General features: G+C 38.1%; 1 protein-coding gene across 1 annotated transcript in view; it reads left to right on the top strand.

The window, feature by feature from the left end:
• Positions 1-24,890, top strand: part of KCMF1 (potassium channel modulatory factor 1) — a 53,129-nt gene that overhangs the window by 17,919 nt on the left and 10,320 nt on the right. The window contains exons 2-4 of the mRNA XM_042866117.1: positions 9,502-9,669; positions 20,524-20,663; positions 24,751-24,835. Of these exons, the coding sequence (XP_042722051.1) occupies positions 9,502-9,669; positions 20,524-20,663; positions 24,751-24,835 (393 nt within the window). The remainder of the gene's footprint in view (positions 1-9,501; positions 9,670-20,523; positions 20,664-24,750; positions 24,836-24,890) is intronic.

The raw sequence follows: 24,890 nt of genomic DNA, 5'->3' as shown, positions 1-24,890 counted from the left end.
TTGATGTTAACCTATTTATCTTTAGTCCTGAAAACAAGTCATGAACTTGGTCCTGTTCTATTAAATGAGAAACATTGCCACCGATTTTACTAGATAAAGGATTTAACCCGATGTTGTTACTGTTATTTTCTTGCCCTGGCACTGTTTACAGCTTTCCACAGTTTAAGTATTCTGTTAATAGAATTCATGTGCTGTTTGCCATTTCCCAGATTAATGGAGTTGTTAAATAAGATCATGACTGGTGCCAGTTTCTTTGCTGTCACATTACAAACTTTCTGTGCTGTAATAAATGAAATTTGTTTAATTTTAATGTGTTTACAGTACTTTAGCAGGCTTTCATGTTGTGGGGTTTTTGAAGGCCAAATTGTATTAATAGAAAGATCAGATTTGAGGCATTGTTGAAATTTTCAATTAGAAGCCCAAATCTGCTTGATCATGAGTCGTTGCAGAATATATGGCAGTTTTTAGATCTACTTTAAAGGTTTGTAAAGTACGTTCTGGCACCTTTGACTGTGATTTAGTTTTTCTGACATTCAGAGTTTTGTTAGTTTTTAAATGTCTAGATGTGTTGATTGTAATGCTTTCATCTGAGAAGATACCTAACTTACTGTTATTTAAAAGTTTGGAAGTCCATGGTAGTGTTAGTTAAGACATCTTTGTTCTATAGGACGCCCAGAGTTAAAACTGTAACCTATTTGTGTGTGTGTGTGTGTGTGTGTGTGTGTGTGTGTGTGTGTGAATTCAAAGGTCGACTGACAAAGACCCTGATCAGGATATGAAGCAGACAAAGCACTGAAGTGTCAGTGACTATTTAATATGATTTTTTTCAGTCATTCTTTCTGCTTACTTTACTAACGTGTGTCTGAGAAAGTGGTTTGTCTTTAGTGGTATTGTCAGTAACTTGTAAATGTAATAAAATAAAAATTAGGGGACATAGCAAATGTTATTGCAGGATGTTTCAAGTAGATTCCATGGTAATATTTTGCTAGTCAAAATAAAGCATTGTTCAGACAAGATTGACTAATTTGAAAACGTTTTTAACTGATGTCCTGCAGCTGCTTTCTCATCTTACCAGAAGGAGTTGCCCAGGACTCCCACAAGCTTGTTAAAATTCATCCATGCTTGCTTTTCACATTTTGGTACAGGAGTTGCAGTATTTAATCTGTCTTCTCTCTAAAATGTAAGTAAGGTAGTTGTTGTCTCTTTAAAGAGGATGGGGACGGATTCCTCCTGGCTCGTCTGGAAAGTTGTTGCTTTGGAGTATAGACTAACTTACAGATTCTTGGTAAAACATTGTCTTCATAAATTCAGGGTCTTCAGCAGCCTATAGTTTCCGGTTTATGTGCATGGTGTCCCGCTGATGTATATGAAGAGATAAAAGAATCTGCAGGCTGTGTGTAAAATGTTTAGAAAGGACATGGTGGCTCTTGTTGAGGAGAGAGAGAATATATGATTGGTGTTGTCAAGAACTGATTAAAGTTGTGTGTGCGCGCGTGTGCAGGACATATTTTGGTGTACTTCAGGATAGAATAAAGGAGTAATAGTTAAACCCCATCTTGCAGAATTATTTGCCTTATTATATTGCCTTTTTCAGCAGTGATTTTGTAGTAGGATAGATGAACTATGGAATCAGTATGGTTGATCACTTGTTTTGGACAATGTTCAGTGAATTCCTATTGTTGTTTTTCTATTAGGGAAGTGATATTTTAAATAAAAAAGTTGTATGCCAAGATCTTACTAGCTGGCTAGTAGTACTGTGTGGTTGTAAGAAAACAACTTCCCTCTTCCAGCCAGTTTCAGCTAGGATAGTAGTGAGATCAGTGTTTCAAGTCTTCTCTTTTAAAACATTGCGTGTTGTGTTTGTTTGCTTTGGTGCTTTAAAGGTGGCTAAACTGTTCTTGGACCTGCTGGTGTTGGTTGTCGTGTGATACCACCTACTGGACAGTATGATTGGTACATGAAAAGTACGTAGAATCTGCCTGTGAGAGTATTAAATCTTGAAGTAGAACCAAATCAGATTTTTTCTTTTTAAATTAAGATACTAAGAGCTGATGAAGTATTTGTGTTTCTTCAAGCATAATTTGAGGTGTAGTAAAAGTTCAACAAGATCAAGTGCTAGGTCCTACACTTTATCTGCAACAATTGCAGGCAGTGCTACAGGCTTGTGGCAGAGGGACTGGAAGACTGTGCAGAGGAAACAAACTTGGGGGATACTGTCTGATGCTGGTCTGAGCATGAGCCAGTGGTGTGCTCAGGTGGCCAAGAAGGCTGGTGGCATTCTGGCTGGTATCAGAAATAGTGTAGCCAGCAGGAGCGGGGAAGTGATTGTCTCTCTGTGCTCAGCACTGGTGAGGTCTCATCTTGAGTGATGTGTTCTGTTTTGGGCCCCTGACTACAGGAGAGACATTGAGGCCATTGAACATGTCCAGAGAAGGGCAGCAAAGCTGTGAGGGGTCTGAAGCATGGGCCTTATGGAGAGTGGCTGAGGAACCTGGGGTTTTTTCAGTCTGGAGAGGAGTAGGCTCAGGGGTGACCTGCAGGGGCTCTCTGCAACTGCCTGAAGGGAGTTTGGGGTGAGGTGGGAGTCAGCATCTTCTCATGTGTAATTTGCAATAGGACGAGAAGAAATGGCCTAAACGTGTTCCAGTGAAGATTCAGGTTGGATGTTAGGAAATACTTCTCAGAAAGAATGGTCAGGCGCTGGAATGGGAGGTGGTGGAGTCACCGTCCTTGGAAGTGTTCAAGAAATATTTAGGTGTTGCACTGAGGAACGTGGTTTGTCTAGTGGAAAATACTGGTGATAGGTGGACAGTTGGACTGGATGATCTTAGAGGTCTTTTCCAACCCTGGTGATTCTATGAAAAACAGCCTTCACTGTTGCATTTAGATATGGTGATCTCCCTTTCAAAGTGGTGTTTTTTATGATGTTTTAAGGAAATGCATATTATTGTGATTATTACTTTGTTCTTCGTCTGGTTTTAATACTGCATTATTGAAACATCTTGTGAGATAGAAACAAGTTGACTGACTTTGAACAATTGGAAAATTTCAAATGAGGACAGAGCACTGTGAAGCTCGGTAGGACAACTTTCTCATCCCTTACACACAAGAGTTAATTTTAATTACCTGACCAAATACTAGTTTGTGTCTGTGACTGTTCCCTGCCTGCCTTACTGCATGGGAGATGCTTTTCTGAAGTGGAAGTAGGGCTATATGTGGAGGAAGTCATGGTAAGGCTCTTCTTTTGTAAGAAGTTAAAGGCATGATGCAAGAATAAGCTAGCTCCAAGGGAAAAAATGACAGCTTCATGGTAAAGGCATATAGGTGATAGCTGATGCAGTGGACTTGTGCATTTTCTACCTATATAATCCTATACAATGTTGGGTACTTACAGAATCAATAAGGAGCAATTAGTAAATGACTTAAATCTTTCTGTGTGTAAGTTCCACAACGCAGGGTACGATAGCCTTAACAGAAAAACTTCCTTTGGCAGCTTTCTGACATGCATTAGGATCAAGGTGAAAGCTGCATGGTCATCACTACTGCCTTTGGGCCAGCTCTAGGCAATTCCCAGACACAGTGGAAGTGAGCTTCGTGAAAACTGTCAAGGATGGGGAAATGACAAGATGTGAGGGACTCTTCTTTCCACTCTAGACCAAAGAGAGGAAGGAGAAGTGCTATTCAGAAAACAAAAGCCTTCTTGACCTTCTGGTCTGACATAGGCCTGATTTCCTTCCTTTCTTCTCCTTTCTTTCTAACTGCAAATCTGCATAATCTCTTAGCAACTAAAGTGCTACAAGATTTGTTTGGAGATGTTCTACTCTGGTTGCTTCTCTTCCACAGCGCTACAGGAAGATGCTGCACATTGAGTCCTGTTACTCACAGGCTGTGTGAGGGGGTGAAGCATTTTCCGTACTTCAAGGAGGGATATAGTGTGTGAATTCCCTGTACAGTACTTGGAGTTGCAGGAGTGATGGAGTATGCTAAGTATTGTAGGCCTCAGTGTTTGCTTTTACAGTCTGATTTAGTAAACATGTGAGATAAAGTAAGAATCAGACTTCTGCGGCTTTTTTGCTAATCTTCTGGTGTGATTTTCACAGAAACAACAAAAGTTTATATTCCTAGAAAATATCCTCTCAAGTTTATCAGTAGCGACTACACTGGGACATGGGGGTACTAAAATGAGAAATGTTTGGCATAATATTTGCAATGCTATCAAATGGCATATATATTGCTATCTTTAGTCCTGGAAGCAACCAAACAAACTGGGTTGAGCTTATTGTGTTAAGGTCAGAGGATGACTTGTGGCACATAGACTACAGATGAGGTGGTTACTATCAAGAAAACTTACTAAAAAACAAGCCCACTAAAAGAACATCTTATACTGAAAATCATCAGGTGCATATTAAAAGAGGTATTACTTGCGATCTTCAGAACATAAAAGTGAAATGCAGTGCACAGATTGGAGCCATAAAGACAGCACAGCTGTATTTTCTTTTTCAATTGTGTGCTGAAGTTAGAATTTTTGAAAGGTAGTTGTGAAAATAAGAGGCCTTGAGCTTTGTCTGGTGTCCTTGAAATTTTGGAGTACTAGTGTAGTTGTGTCAGCCTTCAAGAAGGGTGATCCTCCTCAGTGCTCCATGTAAAGTAAGAAGTAGTGTTCAAGTAGCTGCATTTCCATTTTGGAGGTGAAATCACTGACAGGCAAATTTTCTATTTATGTTGGATGCTTAAAGAATTCAGAGATCTTCTTTTTTTGAATGTTTCATAATGATTGGTGGATGATATTTTCAGAGATTTCCAAAAATTAAATGACTCATCCAAAGTACTGCTATCTTATGTTGCTTTAGACAGGAACATGTTCCAGTATGTCTGTGTGGCGAACCTTTGGCTGTATGTTCTTCATAAGCAAAAATAAAAATAAATCAAACCTAATGAATAAACCATTTCTAAGTTCTCCTTCAGGCTTCGCTTAATGATGCATAGCTTTTGCCTTGGTGAGGTGTTGAGAAGTCTTAGTGATGAGCTCACATTCTTATCCTCAAAGACGGGTTGTTGGTGACATGCAGAAGTGGTGCATCTGCCAACATACTCCTGAACTTTTCCACCTTAGAAGAGATTTCAAATGCAATCTATTGTATTCTGGGGGGATTCCCTTCGTACTGCTGCTTTGTTAGTAGTGTCTGTTGAAATAAGACCACGTTTTAGCTCCCCTTTGAAGGGATAATTTATATACTTTGTAGTAAGTAACAATTATCTCTTCCTCATTAAAATCTTATCCATCCTGAGCAGGGAGCAAGTTTAGTGTTCCAAAAGGAAGGCATGCTGAAGACCAGTTTTCTGAGTTTTTTTGTCATATTTGCTTTCAGATGAGATGTCTCAAGGTTCTGGGATCTAAACTAGGTTCTAAGTGTGCGAAGCTACCTTTTGAATGCTCTTGGCAAATGCAGTATTTTTCATTTTTTGAGGAAAATCTCAAAGTTCTGTTTGTGCTCTGTTGGGTGGTGAGTGGAGCTCAGCTTCTGTGCTTTGTGTGAAGTACTGAAACAGGTAATGCCACTGTTGCTTCACTTATCAGTATTACAAAGGTTTTTAAGATTGTCACATTGAGTCTGGGAAGTCATTGATATTTCTGGGGTCTCTTGGTTGGTCTAAACAGTGTTGCATGTTCTGTGTAGGCAGTTTCTCAGATTATTTTTATCTGGAACAGTTTATTGGGCAATCAGAATAATATTAAATGCCCACAGTATCTGGGGAGGCCAAACAAGAGAGGGAGTGTAGCCCTTTGCTGTGTTACAAATGAGTGTCTGTCCAAGGCAGTAAGCAACATTGGTTTTCAGTGTTCAGGAATTCATATTTGATGTTACACTTCAGCTTTGCTTGTGATTGTAAAACTAGCTGTGTTTTATAACGTGTGTGGCATCCCCAGATCCCTTCAGCATTATTCTGTTACAATAACAGAATAACACACCCTGTTAAGTGTAGGGATGCGTTGCTTTGGTTTTCATTAATTCCTAGCAATATCAGTATTTTGTCATAAGAGCAAATGATTTTTTTTGGCCATTAGGATGAAAGTGGGAACAGTGTTTGTTTTAGGATGTGTTACTGTTCAGCATGTAATGGATAAAATGGTTTTGTGACAGTATTGTCCCTGGGGTAATTGGCTCTGATTAGGTAAAGATGTGAATCAATTTGGCATAAAATTAAGAATTTGTATTAAAGGAGAAAAACAGTATTAGTGAAATTTTCACACATTTCCAGGTTCTTTTCACTCAAAATGTGTAGTTGCAGCTGTTGACATTGCAATGGAGTGCTGCTGAAGAAGCCATCAGAATTAAAGCCAAAATGAAGCAAGCCTCGTTAGGTTTTAGTGCAATGCTACCCCCTTGTGGAACATGGTTTCCTTCAAATCTTCATTAGTGGGCAGGAAATTTTTCATTAATAGTATGTGATACATGTTATGGAGTATGTGTACTTGTGTTCCAGCAGCAATGCAGAAGACTTGAGGAAGCCAAGATGATTATCAAGGATTTTTCTAAGTCTTTGTCGGTCAGAATTGCATACTGACTGTCTAAGCCTTTCTCACATGTTGTTTTGACTTTTAAGTATGAAGTCAGAAACAAAAGCAAACACACAGTGAAGCCTTCCGTAGCATTTTTTTCTTTAAACTTGTGATTAATATGCGTGCATCCATTCTAATCTGACAGTCTCGAGCCTGTAATATGCCTGCTGAATTTGCAGTGTAAGATTAATTCAAGGAAATGCTGAAGCATAGGTATATGGTGAACTATATGATATGTTAACGGGAGTATTTTTGAATGTTCAGGGGTTTTACAGAGAAAGGAAAGGAACTTTGGTAATTCCAGTTGTAAAGATTAAAGTAAAGAAAAATGATAAACAATCAAAGCTTTCATAAGGAAATGAAAGTGTTTACGACAGAAGAAAGAATAGGGTCAGAGGAGATTATTAGGCTGAGTATTTCAGTTTCGGGATTGCAATTGAGATGGATGGGTGAATTTTTGGCAGTTGAAGCTTACAAAGAAGAACAACAGGAAAAACTGCAAGAGACCTGAGTTTTGGTGGAATTGTTTTGGAAAGTGAAGAAAAAGAGTAACTGATGAAATGTCTTTAAAAAAAAAAAAAAAAATCTGGTGAGAGATCTAGCAATTTAAACACAGGTTTTGTTCCCGATCTAAGGCCTTTAATTTAATTGTGGGATTTTTTTTTTTCACTTATTTCCTTTAGGAATGTTTTTCTTTGATTCACAAAAAGGTGTAAAATCCAGTGCTGTCAGACCTTCCTCTTTTGGAAGGAGAGAATGTGGTAGATTAGAGTTGGGTGTCAAACTGCTGGCTATGAGAGACCTAGAATGCTGCTTTTTGTTTACCTTTATTGTTCTTTCAATCTAACTTCATCAGCAATGCCTACATTTACACTAGTGGGTTTTTTTTTTCTGTTCAGCTGAAGTCCTGTACTTTTCAATACAATATTGATGGTAGGAGGCAAAATTGAGTCTGTTGTTTGAAAACCTTGTTGTACTTGTTTTAAGTACAAACAGTATATTGTGATTCGCATTTACGGTAGAACTCTTCTATAGAAAAATTAATGATTACAGAGTATTTTGGGGAGGGAAAGGGGAGACTTGTACTTCAGAATGACATGAAGTATTGTTATGAAGAAAAAGTGTAAAGGAAAAATTAAAAACAAAACAAAACCCGAAAATCACGTTTTTCCTAAAATAGGAACTATCTGGATGTTTGAGAGAACATGTGACAGGAGGAGTTTGGCAGTTGGAAAGAAGCTGACATCTGCAATAAATCAGTTATTTTGAGTTTGAGGCAAAAAATGACTTACTGGAAAATCATGGCTTAATACCTCATTTGGAAAGTTGTTAGCCTTTGACACAGACTGTGTTAAATTAACCTGCTTATTTCTGTATGGTGCTAACTTGCTGATGGAGTACTGTAGGTACTTAGTAGCTAGTAGGCAACAGAGACTCCCAGAGCTTGCCAATAGCTGCTAAGTGTTTTGTGTATTGGTAAAATTTGAATGCTGCGTATGTAAAATTTTGTAGATCTCAACATGAAAATGAGAATAGTAGAAATTTTACAGTTAATGTGGAGATGCCCTCAGAAATTAGGTTGCTCTCAGAGTGCAAATAATAGATTGCATTCTTTAGAGTTAATGGAAGGAAATCTGGAGAAAAGGGTGTGAAGGGGAGAGATTATAAAGCTTGAAGGTGTTAAAATGGCATTCTGAAAATACAGTTTCTGGCTGTTAACAAAGAGATTGTTGAAGCAGCAGCTTCTGAAAAAAACTGTTCCGTGTTGAGTTACACTCAGTCTGGATATTCAGTAAGGCAACTGAAGACATAGCTTCAAGTACTCATACTGATGCACAGTGCTTGAGTGCTGGAAATGAGGTAGTCCCTTAAGGTAGTACTGTAAGTGGAGAAACTGAAGGAAAAAAGAATAAAATAATGTTGTCTATTATTCATCAAAAAATGCAATTGAAATTGTTTTGATCAGATAGATTAAAAAAAAGCATGATTGTTGCATTCACTTACTGAATGTGTTAAAGCTTTTGTTCACATGCTACGGAGTAACACAACAAAAAAAGAACAGTTAATGAGCTGATGCAGGCTGGTTTTGTAATTAACACTTGTCATCTATCAACTAGATTAAAAAAAAGTGGGAGATTAGAGAAACATCACTGTGGTCTCTTCAGAGCTGCAAGTAGCAGATCTTAGCTGATGGTAGAAAAGATGTGCCTGAAAACTTTGCCTGTAGTGTATGCATTGTTTTTTTTTTTTTTTTTTTTTTTTTTGTGGAGGCCTTTAATTTACAGATTTAACAGATTGAAAACCACAGGGAAAAAAGAAAAAAACCTTGGAAGCCATAAGTCTTACACTGACGCTGATAGTATGACTGCCTCAGACTGCAAAGAGTGAGCTGTAGAGGGAAGTATGATGTAGGCATGAGGTGTAGCTTAACTTCAAAAAAAAAAAAAAAAAACCCACCAAAAAACTCATATTTTCTGTTACTTTAAGTAGGAAAAGGCCTTACTTTGCAACCTACACAAAATGTTGGGAATGATTATGGTGCTTTTGAAAAGGAAAGTATTAGGATATGTGAAAGTAAAGGCAGATGGGCTAGTGGATTTTTGTCAGTGGTGTCTTGTTTTGTTTTTTTTCCCTCTTGGTCAACCTGTGTGCTGTTCTTCAACAGTGAGACTCCTAAGTGAATGATCGAAATACCAGTCCTACTATCAAATAAATCTGCCTTAAGCTGTGTCTTATCGTTTGTCCTTCCAGAATTCAAGATCTTTGTTTTCAAGAGCAGTGAATAATTAAGGATGCAGATATATTTTAAAATTGACCTGTGTAGATGTAAGCTACATTTTTCAGAGATGCTTTATTTTTGTTGTTGAGTGAGAATTGAAACGCATCTGCTTCATGAAAAAATGTTTGCTATTCTTTTAAGCAATTTTATTTGTTTACAGGTGTCAGCTGCGATGCATGTTTAAAAGGAAATTTTCGAGGTCGACGATTCAAGTGCTTAATTTGCTACGATTACGATCTGTGTGCAACTTGTTATGAAAGTGGTGCAACAACAACGAGGCATACAACTGACCACCCCATGCAGTGCATACTAACAAGAGTAGATTTTGGTAAGTGGTAACTTGAGAGTCAAATCATGTGTTGCCCTATTGTGTTAGTGAACATAATGTGGATTTTTCATGTTTCTACTTTACTTAAACGCCTTTTTTTCCTATTAGCACACTTAAAAGAAGATCACCTTCCTGTCTTCTAAAAAAACAGACATTTTTCTTTGATTCTTGAGTATGATATATCTTAGATATTTCTTCTTAATTTAGTCTCCAGCAGGTTTTCAGACTATAAAGTATATTTGATAATAATGACTACTGCTGGCTTCCTATTCAAAAAATGGGGCATTCTTCCTAACTTAATGTTTTACTTGCAAGTAACACAGAGTGGAAGTTGAGAAATCCTGTTAAGATTCTGGAGACATGTTATTCTCTGCTGGTTTATATGGGTTTGTTGGTGCAGAAAAGTAATAACTGGCTGTGCTGAGTGTAAAGGACTAGAAACGGGGAATAATGGGTAATTATTTTGGGATTTGTTTTAAGTTCCACTAATTGCAAAATTATTTCTGATAGCAAAACCACACCAGTATTTAAAAACACATTTGTCACATGCAACTAGAGTAAGTGGAAGAATGTGTGACAGCAAGGCTGAAACTCAGCAGGTACTTCTGAATGAGACCTCCACTCTCAGACGTTGGTGATGTGGTATGTGAGATACACATTTATTCTAATCCTAGAGTGCTCAAATTTTAATATTTTTTAGCTCATCCAGCTGTGTTGTTTTTCATGTGGAGCTTTTCAAATATGATTTCCTAAAAGCTGAATAGGATCACTTCAAAGCTAAGGCTTTATGAATTGTAGGTTTCTTTACGCTCTTGATAATAATGGAAGTAAAATCTATTTCTTCATTGATTCAGATATTACAGAACAGCTGGATATGGGAATATACAGTTGCTTTTTTCAAAGCAGCTGTTAGATGTCTTTCACTTCCTCCTAATTCTCAGGTCTCTGCTTATCCTGAGACTGCCTTGTCTTGACTTCAGAAATCCAGGCCTTGGGATTTCAGGGTTTAGAAATCAAGATCAGATTTGTCAGAAATCAGAAATGCATGCAATTATTTTAGCTTCTCGGACTTTTTCTGAGATTGTTTGTCTTCTCAGACTTTTTTTGGTAGTACTAATTAGTTAAAAGTCTCTGTGTGACTGTGTTAATTTAGAGATCTGGTCACTATTGGTAGAGCACAGTTCTGACTGATTTGCCTTCCAGCGATTGCTGTTGCTGTGTTTTACACATGGGCTAATATTTCCACATTGCCGTGAACACTGCATGTTTGTAATGCGCAGGGAAAAGGGGGCTGAAACTTGTTTGCTGTAGAGCCTTAAATTAATGTTAGATGCCAAAACTGCAGTGAAGAAACCTTCTAAACACTTGCCGCTTAAAAATAAAAAATAAAAGAATAAAAAAATTGCCTGTCATGAAATTGTAACAGTGTCTAGAAAATATATTTTGTTTCTTGCAGCTTGTGTTGTTCTGTGGTAGGAGTGCTTGATGAACAAGTGTGTCCTGTGGCTTAATGTATTTCATTTGTGTAAGTCTTATGTGAAGAATTCAGGGAAGTAATAGAAGGTTACAGAGAAGTGGTATGTAGTGGATTCTCAGGGCTACTCTTGCTTTATTTAGTGTTTGTGCTGCTATGACCTCTTGAAATAAGAGGAGTAAATAAATTTTGTAAATTTCACGTGGCTTGATCTCTGAGCATTGTTATGGCAAATAAATTTGTGCATTTTAATACATTGCCAAAACACAGTCCCATGAACAGCGAAGAATGTGGAGCTGTGTTACCTGTTTTCATAAATGATTTTGAGAACAAGTGTCAGGATTGCTAGAGAAAATCAATTTTTGGTATATTTACAATTCTATTTTCAGTTGACATGAATTACCAGGTTATGAAATCGAATATTTAGAGTTGTAATCAGACTTTGAACTCAAAAATTGATCATGCCTCTTCACCAGACTTCTATTTAAAAAAAGAACAAACAAACAAACAAACTCTCTTACCAGAAAGAAATATCCCTCACTTCACAGTCCCTCCTTATTTGTGTCATGGTGTTTTGATACTACATATGTCTGAGAAACTGTTGACAAGTATGAAGTACAGGAAACGTGGCAGTAGAGGTTGGACCTTCTCACCAGTGTTCCATTACTTGTTGTTGCCATGTGACAGATGGCAGCAGAGGGCCGGTCTGAGAGAATGGCAGATGACATGGAAGTGCAAATGAAGCAAAGCTGTGTCACTTAATTATTCCTTGGGGAAACTGTGGCACTCACTGACATTTATTGATGGAGGCACGCAGTGAATGTGAGCACAGTGAGGAGTGGGAGGTATGTTTCAGCAGTGGTTGCTTCCACTGGTGCAGATTTTTCCAAGTGTGGCACACAGGCTCTTGTTCATCACTCATTTTCATAGCTAATAGTGGTCACTATGTTTAAAATAGTATTTTGTAGCTGAGAATGTGCTCCATTAAACTGTGTTACTGTACTCTTTGCATCTGTTGTAGTTTCCATGGAAATAGATAGGCATTACTATTGGTGCCAGAAAGTTGGACTCCCACAGTTTATATGCAGACAACTGTCGAATTTACTTTTGCATACTGCTTTTAAAGATGTGAACAAGTTCAGGCTTCTAGTGGATGGTTAATCACGTAGACCAATTCTAAATATCTGGGATTGCTTCACCATAGAGGAAAATGACATTGTTTACCCTCTGGTGAATTTTGAGGCTTTGTAGGCACAGTAATAAAGTTGCAAAGTGTATTGCAGAAGATGGACTTCTTCAGGTGTTCTCAGTGAGCTTCACTTGTAATTGTGTTTTTTTTATTTTACTTCCCTGGGGACTTAAAACTGGTATAGGAGGCCATGTAGATCACTGAAAGTGAGTAAGAAGGCCTGTTGATTTCTGGCAACCTGTCTTGAACCATCCTATTGGCATATCTGTCTTTCAGAAGTTGGGAATGTGGGGTAGTATTAATTTGGAAGATAGGTGAGGTTTTTCAGTCTTTACAGAGACACAGAAGTTAAAATGATCTCTTAACGTGGATAGAGTTTAAAATACATACGATATGAAGCTTCACTTCTAAAGCATAAAATAAATTCATGTATTTGTGAGAGGTCAAAGAGTAGAACTTGCAATAGGTTTGTGTTTTAAAAACAGGTTTGCCAGGTGCTGTTGGTCGTTGTACTGCTGGTACTGATTAGGACAATGTAAAAGTTCAGAGCAAATGTCATGGGGCTTTTTTTCCTGAAAAAGAATTTTAATCTGCTAGAATGCTTTATGGTTTATGTGTGTGCCTTCCACGTTAACCACACTGTTGTAAAGGCGGGGTAATACAAATTGTTAATAGAAACCCCTACCAGAATCCTTTTATATTACTTTTATTAAAGTACTCTATAAACATATCTTGAGTTTCTACCTCTGGTGCTTATGTGGCAAAGGCCTTGACATCTTTTGTGGCTGCATCTGGGGCAAAATGAGCTTTTTAAATAAGGAGACCCTTAATAATGTGCGTTGTGAGTTCTGACTGGATTAACTGGAATTAGTCCTGAGGTTTCTGTGGTTTTCAACTGCTGTCTATCTAGTAAACGTGTTTTGCTAAGTCACGGAATTGTGAAAGAGTCAAGTTTTCTTGACTCTTTTCTTGGAAAGGGACTCTAGATATCATTTGATTGAATCTTCTGTTGGCAGCAGGGTCTTAAATGCACCATCCCGCCAAGCCTAGAATGTTTTTCTTGTATGAATTTTTACCACTTGCAGACAATCTTTTTCAACACTCACTTCTCACTGTGTAAGTTGGTGGGTTTTTTCTTCTTGTTTTGTTTTTCCCCTTTTGTCCACGTGGAGCTTCCTCCTGAAGCATCTTATTTCTGCAGGCTCTTACTCTATCAAGAGAATAACTGCTTCCTCTAGAACTACCTTCTGGTCACTCCAAAAGTAATGCCTCCTATTTATTTCCATGGAAAGCATAACAGATACAAAGAGCACGATAACACTGTTTAATAGAGGACATTCTCTGCTATAAAATACTATTTTTCAACATGGTCACTACTATCAGCTATGAAAATCAGCGATGAACAAGAGCCTGCATACCACACTTACAAAAATTTGCAGCAGTGGCGGTGACCTGCTGTCACTGCTGCTAAAACATACCACCTACTGCCTCACTATGCTCATATCCATTGTTTGGTCTCTGTAAATGTTAAGCAGGCATCTGTGAATGTCAGTGCCTTTTTTCCACCTGGAAGAATTCAGTGACGTGTCTTTCCTTCATCTGCATTTGCATGTCACATGCCATTCTGTCAGACTGCCCTTCTCCGAGCAAATTCTCAACTACAAAGTGCTCGTTCATTACAGTCATCACTGTTATCTATGCAATGAAAAGGAGCCTGCATGCCACACTTGTAAACATTCACATCAGTGGAGATAACCTACTGTCATCACTTCTGAAATGCACCACCCACCACCTCACTGTGCTTATGTCCATTGTTGGTCTTCATATATTTTCATCAAGTCAGCTGAATGAATGTCAGCTGGTGCCTTTTTTTTGTACATGGAGGAAATGCAGTTAGGTAACTTTGCTTCATATTCACTTATATGTCAGATGCCATTGTGTCAGACTGCCCCTGTGCTGCCATCTACATCAGCGACAAAATGTAATGGTGATACGTGGTAAAGTTCAACCTCTACTGCTGTACCACCATCTTCTGCCTCTGATGTCATGGCCCAGCATAATAAAATAAGAGGCATTTCTATCAGTGTAGCCTTTGAGGAGGGCTGAGATTAGATATCCTTTGAGCCTTCTCTGGGGTTGATGAGCTCCATTCCTTTGCTGTTTTCTTATGACAAATTCTTCAGCCTTCTGTCCATTTGGCTGAACACATGCACATACAAACATGCATTCCCTCTGCCCTGTCCAAAGCTTCTTAAATTTTTTGTTGTCTGTCTTGATTTGGAGATTGTGAAGCTGGATCCTCTGTATCTATTGTGACCTAACAAGTGCCTAGTAAAGCAGGATAATCAACAACCCTTGATTTGATTGTTATTCTTAGTGATGCAGCCCAGGTCATGGAAGAAAGAATTATCAGTTGTTTTTAGGTTTTGCTTGTTAACATTTTCTTCTAGCAAATGTTTTTACTGCTCTGCATTCATTTGTATTGAAATGGGAGAGTTCTAACAAGCTGAGTGGAGATCTTACCAGTTGGAAGTAGATCCTTCCAACCTGTAGAGAAGAACAACATCTATGATTTGCAGAATATTGGAATCTAGATGACTAGTGCAGCTTTGACTGCGTCATTTTGTCATAGCATCAGCCAGAGCTAATTCTGGTTGGACAGAACTAATGCGGGTCTCTGGTCTAACCTTCTGGTATAAGACCATAGACTGGGAGAAGAATTCATTGAAAGCCACCCTGCTGAGAAAGATTTGGGTTTCTTGGTAGATAAAAACTTGATATAAGCCAGGGTGTGCACTTGCAGCCTGGAAGGCCACCTGTACCTGGGGCGCATCAAAAGAGAGGCAGCAGCAGGAAGAGGAAGGGAATTGTCCATGTGTCAGTTCGTCCTCTGTGAGGCTCCATTTGGAGTTCTGCATTCCCAGAGTCCCCAGCTCAGAAAAGATGTAGAACTGTTGGAGTGGGTCCATGAGATACCAGAAAGATTATAAGAAGACTGGAGCACGTCTCCTATGAAAACAGACTGTGGTAGCTTGGCTTGTTCAGTCTGGGGAATAGAAGGCTGTGGAGTGACCTTATAGCAGCCTTCCTGTACTTAGAAGGAGCTTATAAGCAGGTAGGATATCAGCTCTTTACATGGGTAGGTAGTGATAGGACAAGGGAAAACAGTTCTGAACTAGAAGAGGAGAGATTTAGATCAGGTGTTAAGGGGAAATCTTTCAGGATGGTGAGACAGTGGCATGGGCTGCCCAGAGAAGCTGTGGGTACCCCATCCCTGGGGGTGCTCAGGGCCAGGTTGGATGAGGCCCTGGGCAGCCTGAGCTGGTGGGGAGCAGCCCTGCACGTGTACGGGTCTGGGACTGGGTGGGCTTAAGGTCCCTTCCCACTCAAACTACTTTATTATTCCATGATTCTGTTAGCAGGGTTGACAGTGAGGTCAGACCAATTTAGTCAGGTCCTAGACCAGTCCTCTGCCTCCAAGGATGGAGATGGTTCAAAGCTATGTTAGAGAAGGTTCAGATTAAACATTAAGAAAATACTGTTGATAGTTTGACACTAGAACAGGCTTCTTAGAGAGGCAGTTGCTCTGTTCCTCTCTGTGTAAGTCATTTGGAGAATGTTCTCAGTGGTATGTTTTTGACTCTGTGTCGGTGTCAAAGTAGTCTGGCACTTGGACTCAGTGACCTTTGTAGTTTCCTGACAACTCAATTTAATGGTTCTGTTCTTTGATACCTTGTTTCACCGCCTGTCTGGGTGATGGGGGAACGTTTTTCTGATAACCTGTTGTCCTTCAGTGGTGTTTTCAGACAGGACACAGGGCCTGGACCTGCGCAGAAGGGAGCCCCTGCCCTGCTCACAGCTCCCCGGTACCTGGCTGGCCCTGCCCAGCTCTCCTCTGCCAAGGTGGAGCACCTGCTCCCAGAACTGTCAATCACTGCCTGCTCAGAGTAGGCTGAGCACAGTTTGTTGAGATTTGTGTCAGTCCTTTCCTTGATATAAGTATTTATAAACAGAGCGTTCATAAAAAATTTTTATTCATGTCTATAGCAGACGTGAAGACACACTTTAGAATGGTTTTGTTCAGAAAACACGAGGCAAAACAGAACAAACAGCAATTTTAAGAATAATATTTTGAATAATATGATTTCGTAATGAATGGCACAGAAACAGCTAATTATTTTTAATGGGTTCTGTTAACACCATTTATTTTCATGATGTACTGTCAAAAAATATTTCAAGTAAATAAGCACACTGCAATTTAAGACCAATAGTTTTACTTATATGTATATACCAAATTGAAATGAAGTTGGTCATACAAAAAAAGTGAAATTAAAATGTATGTCCTTGTAAAGGAATATATTTAAACAGAAAGCAAGTACAAGCTGTTGTGAAACATAGTCTTGAATCATCTATATCAAAGTCAGATTTTATCTGAAGGACCCTATTGTAGTTCTGTTTCATTACTAGCCTCCTGCCAAGTTTCTGAATGTACTAGTTAAGGATTTGTGCTTAATGCAAGTAGCCTGTGACTACAGATGAACGATAACACAGCGCTGTTCATTTTTGCTTGAGTTTTCACATAAAATTAATTTTCTTCAAGAGCAGCTATAATTTTTAAACATTGTTGAGCTTGAAGTCTTAACTTCATGAGCTATGGTTGTCGTCTTTTTAAATAATATTTCAGTCCTCTTCCTCTCTTCATGTTCTTCCCCTAACTGCTCAGCAGTGGGGTTATGAATCTTCTCCTCTAGGAATGTGATTTCATCTGTTGGTTTTGTTGGTTTGTTTTGGTTTTTTTACTGAGCAGCCTTACCTGCTTTTCAGCTCCCCTGAGAAGAGGTCCAGGGGAGTTCAAAGAGCTTTGTCCTCAGACTTTTTTGTAGGAAGGCATATGGAAACGGTCAAAATGCATTATCTGAAAGATTTCTTTGTGGCCACAAAGGATGATAATTGGTAATGGGCCTATTGCATCAGAATAGTAGTTTGTGAAGCCTCCTCATTTATCCCCGAACTGCTTCTAATCATAAAGGCTTTTCTTAGTAAATGAGCCTAAGTAACCTGACTATAGTAATTATTTTTAGGACTCCTCATGTACTTGTTAAAATACAGTAGAGAAATATCCATTCAATAATTAACTCTAAGTAAAAAAGATGCATAATACCACTTAATCATCCTGTTTTCTTGTAAATTTTAGCTATAGTTTAAAATAAAACATTCTATATTTTAGGTTAAAAAAGGCAGAAGCTTGATGGTAAGCAGTGGAAGAAGATTAAAGTTAAGGAGGAAAAAATGCAGATAAGAACTTCTGAAGGGAAAAAAAGTTACATTTACCAATTACTGCGTTTCTTATAAGTACTTTTTGAAATATGTTCTTGCAGATGAAAGCCGTGCTTGTTTGGCATGTATGTTATATGTGATTTATAAAAAGGATGTGGAAAAACGTGGGAGACCATAGTGTAATCAGGAGGCTGGAAGGAACTCAAACGTTTAATTTTTTCGGTTTTTTTTAATTAATAAATGGCTCACTTGAGATTCTCTAAAGGTCAGAAAGAGTTTGGCAGCACTTGTGAAACCTCTCTTCTCTGTGACAGTGTAGAATGCTGGGAGCGTATAATGCTGGGAGTCTTGACATCTGTACTGAGCTAACAGCTTATGTAAGAAAGAGATATTTACCTGCATGTTAATCTGTTTACCACTGTCTTTAGATTCATAATGGCTCCATGTTGTTTAGTCCATTACTTGAAAATACATAGAGACTTTTAGACCACCTAATGATTTCAAGGAATTTTTTGTAGATACAGAAGCTACTTTGATACACAAGTCTTCTAAGCAGTAATATTTGCTCCTTTTTGTTTGCCTGCCATTTTTAGTTGTTGTCTTCTTTCATTCAAACTGACAAAAAGGTGCCGTTACTTGAAAATTTACAGGAATAAGACTCCCTGGCCAAGAAGGGTCCTCAAAGGAAGAGAGCTTTGGTGCTCCTGTGTGCGTGTATACAGAAAAAAAATCTGTTTTCCAATCATGTTAATATTTAATCATCATGAATGAGGGTCCTACTAATACTTTAGGGAAATCAAAGGATCAACTGAATGAGCAGTCATTAGTTTCTAGTGTGTGTGTTTGGCATTTTTGCTATTCACACAGGTATACAGATTTCTTTGCAGAAGTCATTGCTGAATTACTTTAAGAGAAGAGCATAGTGTTTCCATGTGAAGAGATTAAATAGAGTTAAATTTGGAATTCTTCATAACTATGTTAAGATCAGTACACACAGTAACAACTTGTGTGATCAGCCTCTTTACTTAGAATTTGTCCAAATAAAGTATTATGGAAGATTCTTTCCTCAGTTGTCACTGAAGCTTTTTGTATTTATCTTAGTCAACAATCATCTTTGAATCTTTTTCTTTTGAATATATTCTTCTGTAAGTGTATTTGTTCTCCTTTGCATACAGTTGATGCAGTCACAGGCAATCTAGCAACTTTTCAGAACTTTCTATAAAAACCTTGTTCTTTCTTTGTTTGAAATAATGCTATATTGAAATCCTTTATATTTGATTATGCTGTAGCATAGTGGCATTTTTTTTATACCTCCACTCTTGTTTTTAGCAACATCAGAACAGAAGCCTGAATGTGACTCTTGGGGGAACTTTAGGAGTTCTCAATTAAATGTATTTACTGGAGTGGCAGTGGGGAGTCCACCCCTCTGAAATAATTCAGAGAACGTTCTCTACAGCGCCTCAGCCTTGAGACCATTTGATTTTTATTTTGACTTTTTATTGCGTGTTCTGTAAGCATGGTTGATTCATCACTTAGGAAGGGAACTTTCTGCTTTGGATAGCTGGATGTAAGTTTCTGCCATTTGCACTTGAGAACAAATTAACCTAGGTCTAGCACGGTATCAAACTGTGGCGCTTAATTTGTTGGACCACTTTAAAAACATCTGGATTTGTTAGGAAGTGTTTCCTTTTTGGTATAGCTGCCTGTCTGCTTTAACATACCTGTTGAAAAGGCATCTTTAATTTCTTGCTCTCCAGCACTCAAAGTCTCTGGAAGCCTTTGTCAGAGCAAGGGAAAGAGAGACTTACTGAACATGAACTCTGTTTTGTGATGTGTTCTATCTGCAGAGCTTTGTTCATCTGGTATCTTTAACTCTATGCTAGCATGTTATTAATACGTGTTTCCCTGTATTGGTTTTGGAGTGTTAGTCCTCATAATTTATGTAATGTCTGTATGGCTACAAAAACAAAAATGCTTCTCTTCCTCATCATTTCCTAAAAACAGGCCACTAGCAGAAGATGAAATAAACCTTGGGAAGCGGTGACTTATGTCCCCAGAAGGAAATATCCCTAATACATTAGATTGATATCATCTTGGGATGCAGGACATGTTCTTTTAGCTCTACAGATTTAGCCTTTTTTAAATTTATAGAACAGTATTTATAATTCACTGAAAATATCTTCCACTTATTTATGATTGAGTCCTAGAAAAATATTAGTAAATGAATCTTAAACAAATTGCTCAAGAAAGATGTGTTTTTTAATCTCGATGTGGATGTGAAGTTTGTTCATGTTTCCTGTAAAACATGTAACTTCTGCAGAGAAAGAGAGAGGAAAAGCGTTATTTACTGCATAATTAGTTACGTTGTCCTGCTAGGCATGGAGAGTTAAGTTAGCCATTCAAAGTATGTGTTTTTGTCAGTGCTTGACTTCAACCCATACTACTAAAACCAGCATGTAGCAGTTAGATTTCTTTCTTGTGTGATAAACAGTTGCTTAGTTATGGCACAAATAGTGATTATGGAGTCACAGAGGACTTCTGAATTTAAATCTAAAACTTGTGATTTAAGAATGCTGTAGTGATGTTGTACTGAGGACAGCAAGGGTGATAGAAAAGTGAAGATTTGGCAACAGCAGCAGCCAGGACTCTTTGCTTCTACTGACTATTAGGAAATTATAGTATGTTTACTAATGAAAATGAACTAATGCACTGTATTCTGGCTGTTCTGTCATCAGTAATTGAAAGCATCGTGAATGTCAGCATATGGCCTTTGTGGAGGATAAAAATAGCAATTTCAGTTAAATTTTAGTTTGTCAGTGGTACTGCGCTCAAGTACATAAAGAAATGTTACATGAACAAAGTAATTTACTATAATGATTTGAAGTAACTTCTGTTTAAACACTTTGTGTTCCAGATTTGTACTATGGTGGAGAAGCTTTCTCTGTAGAGCAGCCACAGTCTTTCACTTGTCCTTATTGTGGAAAAATGGGTCATACAGAAACAACTCTTCAAGAACATGTTACTTCTGAGCATGCGGAAACATCAACAGAAGTGGTAAGAAACATCAGAACTCTTTTAATTGTGAAAATTCATTAAAAAGAATATTCAGGAAAATGTGTAAAAAGTCATTCTTGAAGCATGAGTTCTTTTAAACGCTTCCGAAGAAGTCACACTTCATGATATCAGATTTTTTGGGAGGAGGTTATGCTCAGATAATGAGCTTCCTTTTTGCTTTTATGGTTGCTGCTTTGTTAGTCTGGTGTAAAGGTTGCTATGTTTGGGAGCTTATGCTGTAAAACAACATTTAAAGCATTCTTGTGGCTGTTCTTCCTTTTTACAACCAGTGTGCAATTGCCAAATGAGTTTACAGTTGGGTAAGACCATAGCTCCATAGCTATGGCAGTCTTTTGTTGCTGTAATTACATTCTGCGAGCAGCAGAAGCTGTAATTCTGCTGTGACTTGTTCTTGAGGCAGCAGGAGGGGAAGGGATGTATTCTCCATCTCTTAGCTGATAGAACAGTTGACACCATTGAAAACACACTTCCTTAAAGTACCTTTTTGGGTGTTTAGTTGTGTTAGTTCCTACTTTCCCGACTGCCTTTCAGAGTAGGTGAAGCAAGGCTAACAGAATGACTTCCAAAATCCTCTTGTCCAGTTGACTTTTTTCACGGATTCCCAAAAATACTTGTTTGCTTGAAATGGATTACTCATTAGTAAAACATTGTGAATTACTCATAGGGTTCTCTGTTCTGATGTTCGCGTTATTTGTTTACTTTCCATGGAATTCTTTTGAAGATGATGAACCCTTCTTTCAAGCCTGTTAAGGATCTTGAATGAAGGAGTGCTAGGGGAGGTAACTTGATAGTTTTGAAGCTCTGATCTTTGTTGAAAAGATAAGTGAAGCAGTTTACTTCTGTCAGTGTTACTGCAGGATTATAAGTTGCCTTACTGATACACTTGGAATTTTAATAATATAGATTTTTTTTCTTAAATGCTTCACCTTTCAAACATACCATCAACTGGAGATTCACATCAGGATGACTTCTTTCATGGTTTAGTGTTGCAGTTCTGATTTGCACCACTTGATGTCAGTGGTATTTTCATAACACCGTATTCACATTCTAGGTTTTTTAATCTGGCATTTCCTTCTTTGCAGCTGCAGCTTCTAGAGTTCAGTATGTAGAGCCTAAATTTGTGAGCCTGCTACCCTGCTGGTTTCTGAAGAAGTTTTGTGTGTTAAAAGGAGCCTTTGATTTTTGTGAGTCAGCCTGCAAAAACAAAATTTTTATCCTGATTCAAGTAATAATAGAAGGCAATCCTTTAATATGATTGCATATGTTTGTGCCAAGTTGCAAAGTTCAGTGTGCAGAAAATGTAAGGCTGCTTGGGTGCTTGATAGCGAAAGATGACAACATGACTAATGAAGAAAATCTTAAGATAATCAATTGTGTTGTTCTGGGCATTCAGACAACTGTTTTTGCTCATGTCTTGACCTTTTAGTACTTGCAGTAGATCTTGCTGTTGACAGGTGGACCGTACCTGAGATCTTCAAGTCTCCAGGGATAGACTGTTTTTTATTTTGCTGGTGATCACTCTTTACTCCTTACCTATCTTTCTAAAAGAATAAGTCAAAGAGTTCTGATCCACTGGAGGGGGAGGAAAAAGCACCATTAATATTTCTGACAAGTTGAATTTTAACATTTTTGTATTTGGACTGTTGAAGATAAGAGGGTGATTTTGCTCAGTATTTGGCAGCGGTAAATATAGCAATATTAGGTACTTGTGAACAGGATGAGTCTGACAGTATTATATTGAAGGGCAGTTTAATGATGGGTACTTGAATCAAAAAATTGTACTGGTGTCTGTGGGAGAAGTTGAAAGGTTCAGATTGACTAAGGTCCCTAAGGTTGCATGCTAAAAAAAAAAAATAAAAAATTGGCAGTATTGGTGAAAAAGTGATGTAAAGTCTCAGTAATTACCAGTATTTCTTTACCAGTCCAAGAGTAAGGATAAGTTTTATAGGGCAAGTAAGTGCCAAGGAATATGGGTATCAGAGTAATTACACTGTTGGTGCTGGGTTTCAGTTCAGCCTAACATACTGAGTATGATTCAGCATTCAGCTAGAAGTCAGTGTTGTAAACAAGCTCAAGATTTTGGAAACTACTGAATGTCATACTTGAATCTCTTTTCAGAATAAAAATAGATTTTCTGCATTGTCACTCTTCATCAGATTTGCCACATTTAGCAAGGCAGTAACTAAGCTCATACCATGAGCTTTGGAGCTGTAAGGTCTAAGTTGTAAATATATTGCTGATTAAGCTGATTAGAACTTTTATTGCAGTAGTGAAACCTTTCAGATTATCTTCTGCTTCATTCTTGAAGATTTCAGTGTCTTCCGTTTAGTGACAGGATTTCTGTAAGATCAGTGTCATTTTATGCCTTACATGTTAATAAGGAGGCAGTAATAAGGAAAGTAAGGAGTAGAACAACATTTCTAGAAGCTAGCAGATATTAGGATTAATTCCTAACTGTTGTAGAACTTGAAAGTCATCTTTTGGATGTCATTCAGAGCAACATCATTATTTTTTAAAATATCATTAAAAAAAAAAAAAGCCAGATAAATTAGGAATGCAATTTTAAACCCATTATCCTAAGTTGTATTTTTTTGCTATGAAAACTAAACAAGTTCTATTAGCAACAATTTTCAGCTTTGTCACACTTAATCAGTGATGCTTCTGACTTCATCGTAACATAGGGTGTTTTGCCAAAGCTAATGCCTAACTAAATTTCTGTTTGTGTCTAACAATGCTTTAGAATGTTTTATTGGTGAGAGAGTTCTTGTAAGAAATTTCATGTTTGGAATTAGGTTCAAGTTACTAAGTTCCCTTGAATATTTCGTTGTTCTCCAGAACTTTTTGTTATCTCATGTTTTTCTGAGGAGTCCCTTTTTTCAAGCAAATATCTGTTGTTCATGAAGACTTCATCATGTTACACGTGAGGAACTTTGTATAGCTTTTTAAATTCTATTTTCATGATTATTCCCTTTTTCCATTTTCATAGGTAGCTGGAAAAAAAGAGTACCTTGAAGATTATGTTCATTAGATTTGAACTGTGTTCTTGTTTGAAGATTAAGCAATTTATTTGTAACTTTAGAAGTGTATGTTACGCTGAATTTCTTCTGAAATTGTGTGTTTATGGCAGGTAAAAGTGCAATGGCTAGCATCAAATTTAATAGATAGAAGCAAAATTGTTAGTCTAAATCGTTAGTCCTTAAAGGGCTTTTAGAAGTTAAAATTGAGTAGAGAGGTACTTTTTGTTTCTTCTTTTTTTTTTTCATCTTGAAATTGTAGACCATTTTGGAACACTTCATTCTGCTTCTGTTAAGCTATTATCTGACATCTGAAATGAGTAACTCTTAAGCAGACCCACTGCGGTACCAGTAGTTGTGTCCTCCCTCATATTCTGTAATGTCATTGCTCTGCAGTGTGTCTGCTTGTATTGCATCTGTAGTGATGGAAAACCTGAGAAATGGTTCTCTGAAGAAAAGTACATCATGTGGAAAATAAAGGGGGAAAGATGTAGTAGCAAGAACCATTCAAAAAGCCTAAGTTTCTGCATGAGGCTGCTTAATTAAAATATCATTGAAGATGTAAGCTGCTGTCAAAAGCAGCGGAGAATTTGCAGTGAATGTATTTAAGACATCATCCTCACCTCAATATAAGTAAGCCAGATGGGTGTAGTATCAGACGAGGGCTGCTCCAAAAGTAATGCCTCCCATTTTATTACGTTGACCTGCAGTGTCGGGGGGCAGATGCTGGTACAGAAGTAGAGGTTGAACCTTCTCAACTATATTCTACTGCATGATGCTGCCATGTGAGAGTTGGCAGCAGAGGGGCAGTCTGACAGAATGGTGTCTGACATGGAAGTGCCAATGAAGCAAAAGGGGTATCGCTGAGTTCCTCCATATGGGGAAAAAACAGCACCTGCTGACATCCGTCCATGCTTGATGAACATTTATAGATGCCAACTGGTGGTGTGCAGACAGTGAGGCACGGTGGTGTGTTTCAGCGGTGGCTTTGCACAGCCATCACAGCACAACATGAGGTCAGTCTCAACCAGCTCATCCCCATGAATCAGCAGGTTACAACAAGGGAACAGGCTGCTCATACAGGAGCAGAAGGAACAAGTCAGGGCCTACTGAACCGATATGAGGCTGAAGGCGGAGGTTTCTTGGGTGTCACCACTGTGGGCCTGAGTCAAAATGGCAGTCCATGGAGCGG

Source organism: Lagopus leucura, unplaced genomic scaffold (assembly GCF_019238085.1).
Source record: "Lagopus leucura isolate 7727_CA_CO unplaced genomic scaffold, USGS_WTPT01 Super-Scaffold_810, whole genome shotgun sequence".
NCBI classification, from domain to species: domain Eukaryota; kingdom Metazoa; phylum Chordata; class Aves; order Galliformes; family Phasianidae; genus Lagopus; species Lagopus leucura.
This window is presented reverse-complemented; position numbering and strand designations above follow the sequence as displayed.